This window comes from Lathyrus oleraceus, chromosome 4 (genome assembly GCF_024323335.1).
Source record: "Lathyrus oleraceus cultivar Zhongwan6 chromosome 4, CAAS_Psat_ZW6_1.0, whole genome shotgun sequence".
NCBI classification, from domain to species: Eukaryota; Viridiplantae; Streptophyta; class Magnoliopsida; order Fabales; family Fabaceae; genus Lathyrus; species Lathyrus oleraceus.
The window spans coordinates 46,667,386-46,675,741 of record NC_066582.1 but is presented as its reverse complement, the minus strand read 5'-3'; the positions used below and the strand labels follow the sequence as shown (position 1 = coordinate 46,675,741).

At 24.3% G+C, this 8,356-nt stretch overlaps 2 protein-coding genes across 2 annotated transcripts; both read right to left on the bottom strand.

The window, feature by feature from the left end:
- Positions 1 to 278: 278 nt before the first annotated feature.
- On the bottom strand, positions 279 to 936 carry LOC127073153 (cell wall / vacuolar inhibitor of fructosidase 1-like). The gene has a single exon (XM_051014276.1). It carries the CDS (start codon positions 855 to 857, stop codon positions 336 to 338), a length of 522 nt encoding a protein of 173 aa, XP_050870233.1. The 5' UTR covers positions 858 to 936; the 3' UTR covers positions 279 to 335.
- A 5,819-nt stretch (positions 937 to 6,755) lies between these two features.
- LOC127073148 (cell wall / vacuolar inhibitor of fructosidase 1-like) lies at positions 6,756 to 7,405 on the bottom strand. The gene has a single exon (XM_051014270.1). It carries the CDS (start codon positions 7,325 to 7,327, stop codon positions 6,806 to 6,808), a length of 522 nt encoding a protein of 173 aa, XP_050870227.1. The 5' UTR covers positions 7,328 to 7,405; the 3' UTR covers positions 6,756 to 6,805.
- Positions 7,406 to 8,356: the final 951 nt, after the last annotated feature.

Here is an 8,356-nt window from a genome sequence, read left to right as displayed (position 1 = left end):
AATATTGATATCAATTTTTCTTACAAGGTTCTAACAATATATATATATATATATATATATATATATATATATATATATATATATATATATATATATATATATATATATATATATATATATATATATATATATATATATATATATATATATATATATATATATATATATATATATATATATATATAGTATTTATGTTTTTTTGAAATTTTAAAACAAAAAATAAAAGTTGTCATCTGCGATAGAAATCAAGTGCTTTACCAATGACATAATTTAGTCTCTTGAAAAATATGTATAATATTTATTTAAATTTTATTGAAAGATTTTGATTAAACAAACTAGAGCAACAATCTACATATAGCCGATGTTATGGCAGATGCATCACGCACTACATTGTTTTCAGCTGTGAGTGGTGATTTTCCAGAGAAGCCATTCTCACAACCATTGGCTTCAATAGCAGCATCATTTGCAGCATCTACTGCAAACTTAGGGTCTCCTTTTTGCAAAGCTTCGGTTGCTTGTGGAACATCTGCTACCAAAATTGCATTGTATTTATCAGCACAAGACTTAAGTGCTACCTTTTGAGCGGGAGGAATACTTCCTTTAAGTTGATTGATTTTATTTACTGCAATGTTTGCTTTGCTCTTTATAACATTAACCATTATTAGTGCTAAACCATTCACATCTGCGGTGGAGCTTTTTGGGTCTGCATTTAGGTACTGAATGCACAATGCAGAATTTGGAGTCTTACTACAAGTTTGTCGGACTGTATTAGCATCATTTGGTTCAATAACTCGGGAGTGAGTTACAACAAGAGTGGTGCACAAGATGAGAACCAATAATGTCAATGATTTCAACATTATGAAGTTTTTTTAGAATGAGAAAAGGAATTAGATGCAACACAAGTTTGTTGATTCAAAAGAGAATGAATGAAAATGGAACACCCGACTGTACTTTATTTATAATAGAAATTATTTCATTGCTTTGTCAAATGGGCTTAAAAATATCCATTTATTTTAGTCAAAACATATATCACTTGTTTGTCTAAGCGTTATTTATTGATATAATATTCAAATTAAAACAAATTATTGTTTATAGTAATATGTTATTTTTTAACTAAATACTTTTTTAAATATTATCAGGACTTAAACTTATCCATTCATTTTAGTCAACAACATTTATCACTCTTTTGTCTAAGCGTTATTTATTGATATAGTATTCAAATTAAAACAAATTGTTGTTTATAGTAATATGTTATTTTTTAAGTAAATACTTTATTAAATATTATCAGGACTTAAACTTATCCATTCATTTTAGTCAACATCACTTATCACTTTTTTTGTCTAAGCGTTATCTATTGCTATAGTACTTAAATTAAAACAAATTATTGTTTATAGTAATATGTTATTTTTGAACTAAATACTTTATTAAATATTATCAGGGCTTAAACTTATCCATTCATTTTAGTCAACAACACTTATTAATTTTTTGTCTAAGTGATATTTATTGATATATAGTATTCAAATTAAAATAAATTATTGTTTATAGTAATATGTTATTTTTTAACTAAATACTTTATTAAATATTACCAGGGCTTAAACTTATCCATTCATTTTAGTCAACAACACTTATCACTTTTTTATAACCGGTATTTATTAGTGTAATATTTAAATTAAAACAAATCAATTTTAATAGTAATATGTCCTTTTTTTAACTAAATATTTTAGTTAAAATAATATGATTTGTTTTCAATCAAATTTCTATTTAATTAGTTTTAATTTTAATTCTATAAAACAATATGAATACATTGAATTGTGATGATAAGATGATATAAAATACAAAACTAATAAGTTTCTTTTCTTTAAATTTGAAGTTAATATTCATATCAATTTTTCTTACAAAGGTTCTAACAAAAAAAAAAAAATATATATATATATATATATATATATATATATATATATATATATATATATATATATATAATTCAAGCTCCCTAAAACATTCTAGATTCTCAGCACCAATGTATATGAATAAGAAGGTATTAATAGTAATGAATGATTGAGATTAATATTTCTTGTTTTAATGTTTTTTTACTCTATTTAATTTTTTTCTTAAGAATACTGATTTTCCAATATAAATTAGGGTATATCTTTATAAAAATATATGGGGTGAATAATATAGGGTTATTACTAAATAGATAGTATCCTTAACAAATTTTTAAAAATAATGTGTAGTATTATGGTAAATGTTTAAATATAAAACTTTAATGATACTTTAGTAATAAATAAGTATTATTAATAGTAAAAACTAATATTAAAAAATAAACTATAAATTTAAGTACAATAAGGAGAAATTGGAAATTTTGTATTAAATTGTAAAACAAATAAATAATTTTTTTATAATTTTAAGTACAATAATTCTTATTTGGAATTGTTTGAATATACAATATTTTTTAAATGTTGAATAATTATTAATGAAATTTTAAAAAAATAATAAAATAAACTAGATATTAAAATATAACTAAGACAATACCTACTCTATTAGGGATGATAGTTGAACCCGTATTTAATGAGTATCCGCAAAAATTATCCATAATTGTAAGGTTAAAAATTCAAAAAATAGATACAATAATGAACATAAATAATTATTTACTAAAACAAATGGATATGATCTTAATACGGATATCTTAGTATTCACCCCACCTCATATTCATATAATATATATATACAAATATGTATATATATGTATATATATATCAATTTTATTAAATGCATTATTTTAAACTTGTAAGCATTTTAATATAAAGATTTGTTTATTTATTAACTCAATAATAATATCCTTTACTTTTTTTAATCCTTTAATTGTTTTAATATTATTAAAATTTTAAAATAACATAATAAATAAATAGATACATTTTTATTAAAGAAATGAGTGTAAACATGTATGGATATATAGTTATCCATAAGTATATGTGTTTGGGCACAAAGATTCTTTTAAACTACATAACTTAAAACACATTGCACTTTGTATAGAGCAAATTGATTATTCATTTTTCCCATAAATATTTAATTAACAATAAAATATATTAAATAAAACTTCTACAATACAAGTAAATATTATAAATTAAAAATAAAAATTATTTAATGATGTATTTAATAAATTACTCATTTTAAACTTTTACATATAAGGTAAACTATAACTATTTGATTCACAAAATTTTTAGAGTAAACTATAACTATTTGATTCACAAATTTTTTTTTTTTTGGAATAATAATAATCTTTATTGCCAAAAACAAAGAAGTACACGCCGATCCTCAGATCCAGACCCCAACCGACACGAATACAAACGATGACACAAAATTTTTAGAGTAAACTATAACTATTTGATTCGCAAAAATTGAAAAATTGAAAAAAGGATTCATATAATTGCAATATGTTATCTACTTTGAACAGTTAAGAAATATATAATTTAACAAAATAAGTTATTTAATGTTATAAAGAAAATAAATAACATTTAGATTAGTCACTTTATTTAAGTTTAATCCTTTTTATATAATTGTAGTGGAAACTGATGTAAGAATTTTAATAATAATATAAATAATATTTTATTTATAAATTTAATTATGAAATTATTTTGTAGAAAATTACGTTTTTGTTTATAAAATATTTATTTGTGGTAAATGATGTTTAACTATTTTTTAACATTAATACAAAATTCTAACTATAATGCACAAATTGTTAATATATATCAATACTATTAAAATTATATATAAGTTTAGTGGTAATTAAAATTCTTAATTTATAAATAATATTTTATTTATAAATTATCAATACTATTAATAACTTAATTAAAATAATTTGCAGTTATGACAAAAATAAAACACAAATATAAAAATAAATTAGGTTTAATTCTTTAATAATATGTATTAATAATTTATTTATTAAAATTGCAATTAAAAAAGTTGTTAAAATTTGGTAGGTGGGGTTACTGTTTTTAAAAATACATTAATATATAGAAGAGGAACTAGAAATATCAACTAATTTGATTTATTATTTTCATTCAATTTTTTATTGCCATTCAATTAATATTTTCTTATTTTTATTCAATTATTATTCCTAGAAAATAATATAGATATTGATGGTAGAAATTGAATGATAAGTTTCTTATTTCCGTTAATTAAAATTTTCCTTATCCGAAAGTCCATTGTAGGAGTAATTTTGGTGTTAGTTGTGGGGATCTTTTTCGAGATAGCGATGGTAGTTGGCTTGGTGGCTTCCATAAGCCCCTTTGCGAGTGTGCTAACATATTGGCTGAATATTAGGTTGTCCTTGTTAGTCTTGAGTTTGCTTGGAAGAAGAATTTTAAGAAAACTATTGTGCACGTTGATAATAAAAGTATTGTTGATTCTCTGACATATGTGGTTCTGGACATCAATCAAGACTCCTCTATTGTTAGTCACATCTTTCTCCTTCTCCACAACTTTGAAGAAGACATTTTCAAGCATGTCTTTAGAGAAACCAACAAGTGTACTAACTTCTTGGGCAAGTTGAATCTTCCTAGTGCCATTGAGGAAATTTGGATAGATATTTTTTCGGTTGAGCCTAAGCAGTAACTTGTTAATGAAAGTGGTGTTTCTGTTGTTAGGCTTGTAGCCTAGTTTGTGTTTTATTTTATTAAGTAAATAAAACTAAATTTGGCAGAGTTTAATAAGTGATTGTTATATCGCTTCTACTAGTTATTTTTCTTTATTATTCCTTTGTTTATGTACACTTTATCTTCGTTTGAGAGCCATTTTATGCTTGGTGGTTTGTTTTTTTATGTTTTCAGGCTTGAATAAGTGTATCAAGTAGTGAAAGAGGAATTAAAAGGAGCGAGATGCGAGAAAACAGAAAAATTGCGAGAATTCTCCATACTTTTTCCATAGAGCTACTACGAGTGGCCGTAGCAGCTGCTACGGGCCATAATATTCAAGTTTTCATTCCTCATACTTTTGTCGGAGGCCTGCTACAGATGATCGTAGTAGCTGTTACAAGTCGTAGTAGGCGCCCTTTTCTTTATTTCCTTTGATCCAGTTGTCTTTCCATTGTCCTTTGGGATTTCTTTTATTTTCTTTTTTAATAAACCCCTTTTATGTGGATTGAACTCTAAATTGATGCTATCCACATTGAGAACTCTCTATAAAATCTGATGGATTGAATGAGTTTCAATCATTTATTGCCTTAGTTTACATATTACAAACCTAGTTTCATTTTGCAAGTTTTATTTTATGTTCATTATAAGAGTTGTACTAAAGTCTCTTTGGAGTTTTTTCTTCTTATTATAATTCAAGTCATTTTGATTTCAATCAGGTTATATTTATTCAATTGCTTTTGATATCATCTTTATCATTAATCATGCATGCTTGTTTAATATGTGCTTTATTTATGATATTTCTCACTATGAGTGAGTAGTTCTCTAGGGACTAAGGGTCATGATACTTGTCTCGTAACGTATCTAAGTGAATCTGTACGAATTGATTACGAGAAATTTGTTTTACATTTTATTTTAGAATCTGAATTTTTAAAACCTTGTCTTTTACGAAAGTAAAGATTATCTAGGTATTGATCATACATTGAAAGGGTACTTTTGATACTCGAGAGCAGATTACTAAAAAACTGAGTACGAGTCATGAGAGTGTTCGAACTAAGTTGAGAAAAAATCAATTTTTTTATAGTTGTATGATAATTGATCTCGAATGAATAATTCGGGCTAGCAAAATTAGACAAATTATTTTTCCTAGACAGAACAACACGCTGACAAAAGTAGGTGTTGTCGAATTTTATCTATTTTCTATAATCATTTAAATTTCTCATAATTAAAACTAAGGATAGTTTGGATATATCTGAGCAAGAATTATGAATCCTATGTCCTCTTTGTTTTATATTTTTTATCAAATTTAAATTCAACATGTTTTTACCCAAATCCAACTTTTGATCGCTATAGATTTACATCGATAGTCGTGTGCTTGCTTATGTGTCAATGTTAAACCATTAACATCTAAGGTGGAGCCTTTTGGGTCAGCATTTAGGAATTGAATCCATAGTGCATAATGTAGAGTTTTACTACAAGTTTGGTTCACAACATGAAAATTAATAATGTCAATGACTTCAACGTTGTAAATAAAATTAAAAAAAGAAAAGAAATTAGATACAACACGAATTTATAAAATAAAAAATGAATGAATGAAAATTGAACCAACAATTGTACTTTATTTATAATAGAAATTCTTTCATTGCTTTGTCAAAAGGGCTTAAATTTATCCATTCATTTTAGACAACAACACTTATCATTTTTTTTTCTAACCGGTACTTATTAATTTAATATTTAAATTAAACCAATTATTGTTTATAGTAATATGTCCTTTTTTTAACTAAATATTTTATTAAAAATTATATGATTTGTTTTCAATCAAATTTCTATTTTAATTAGTTTATAACTTAGATCTATAAAACAATATGAATACATTGAATTGTGATGCTAAAATGATATAAAATACAAAACTAATAAGTTTCTTATCTTAAATTTTGAAGTTAATATTGATATCAATTTTTCTTACAAAGGTTCTAACAATATATATATATATATATATATATATATATATATATATATATATATATAATATTTAAGTTTTTTTGAGATTTTAAAACAGAAAACAAAAGTTGTCATCTGCGATAGAAATCAGGTGCTTTACCAATGACATAATTTAGTCTCTTGAAAATTATGTATAATATTTATTTAAATTTTATTGAAAGATTTTGATTAAACAAACTAGAGCAACAATCTACATATAGCCGATGTTATGGCAGATGCATCACGCACTACATTGTTTTCAGCTGTGAGTGGTGATTTTCCAGAGAAGCCATTCTCACAACCATTGGCTTCAATAGCAGCATCATTTGCAGCATCTACTGCAAACTTAGGGTCTCCTTTTTGCAAAGCTTCGGTTGCTTGTGGAACATCTGCTACCAAAATTGCATTGTATTTATCAGCACAAGACTTAAGTGCTACCTTTTGAGCGGGAGGAATACTTCCTTTAAGTTGATTGATTTTGTTTACTGCAATGTTTGCTTTGCTCTTTATAACATTAACCATTATTAGTGCTAAACCATTCACATCTGCGGTGGAGCTTTTTGGGTCTGCATTTAGGTACTGAATGCACAATGCAGAATTTGGAGTCTTACTACAAGTTTGTCGGACTGTATTAGCATCATTTGGTTCAATAACTCGGGAGTGAGTTACAACAAGAGTGGTGCACAAGATGAGAACCAATAATGTCAATGATTTCAACATTATGAAGTTTTTTTAGAATGAGAAAAGGAATTAGATGCAACACAAGTTTGTTGATTCAAAAGAGAATGAATGAAAATGGAACACCCGACTGTACTTTATTTATAATAGAAATTATTTCATTGCTTTGTCAAATGGGCTTAAACATATCCATTTATTTTAGTCAAAACATATATCACTTGTTTGTCTAAGCGTTATTTATTGATATAATATTCAAATTAAAACAAATTATTGTTTATAGTAATATGTTATTTTTTAACTAAATACTTTTTTAAATATTATCAGGACTTAAACTTATCCATTCATTTTAGTCAACAACATTTATCACTCTTTTGTCTAAGCGTTATTTATTGATATAGTATTCAAATTAAAACAAATTGTTGTTTATAGTAATATGTTATTTTTTAACTAAATACTTTATTAAATATTATCGGGACTTAAACTTATCCATTCATTTTAGTCAATATCACTTATCACTTTTTTTGTCTAAGCGTTATTTATTGCTATAGTACTTAAATTAAAACAAATTATTGTTTATAGTAATATGTTATTTTTGAACTAAATACTTTATTAAATATTATCAGGGCTTAAACTTATCCATTCATTTTAGTCAACAACACTTATTACTTTTTTGTCTAAGCATTATTTATTGATATAGTATTCAAATTTAAACAAATTATTATTTATAGTAATATGTTATTTTTTAACTAAATACTTTTTTTAAATATTATCCGGACTTAAACTTATCCATTCATTTTAGTCAATAACACTTATCACTTTTTTGTCTAAGTGATATTTATTGATATATAGTATTCAAATTAAAATAAATTATTGTTTATAGTAATATGTTATTTTTTAACTAAATACTTTATTAAATATTATCAGGGCTTAAACTTATCCATTCATTTTAGTCAACAACACTTATCACTTTTTTCTAACCGGTATTTATTAGTGTAATATTTAAATTAAAACAAATCAATTTTAATAGTAATATGTCCTTTTTTTAACTAAATATTTTAGTTAAAATAATAT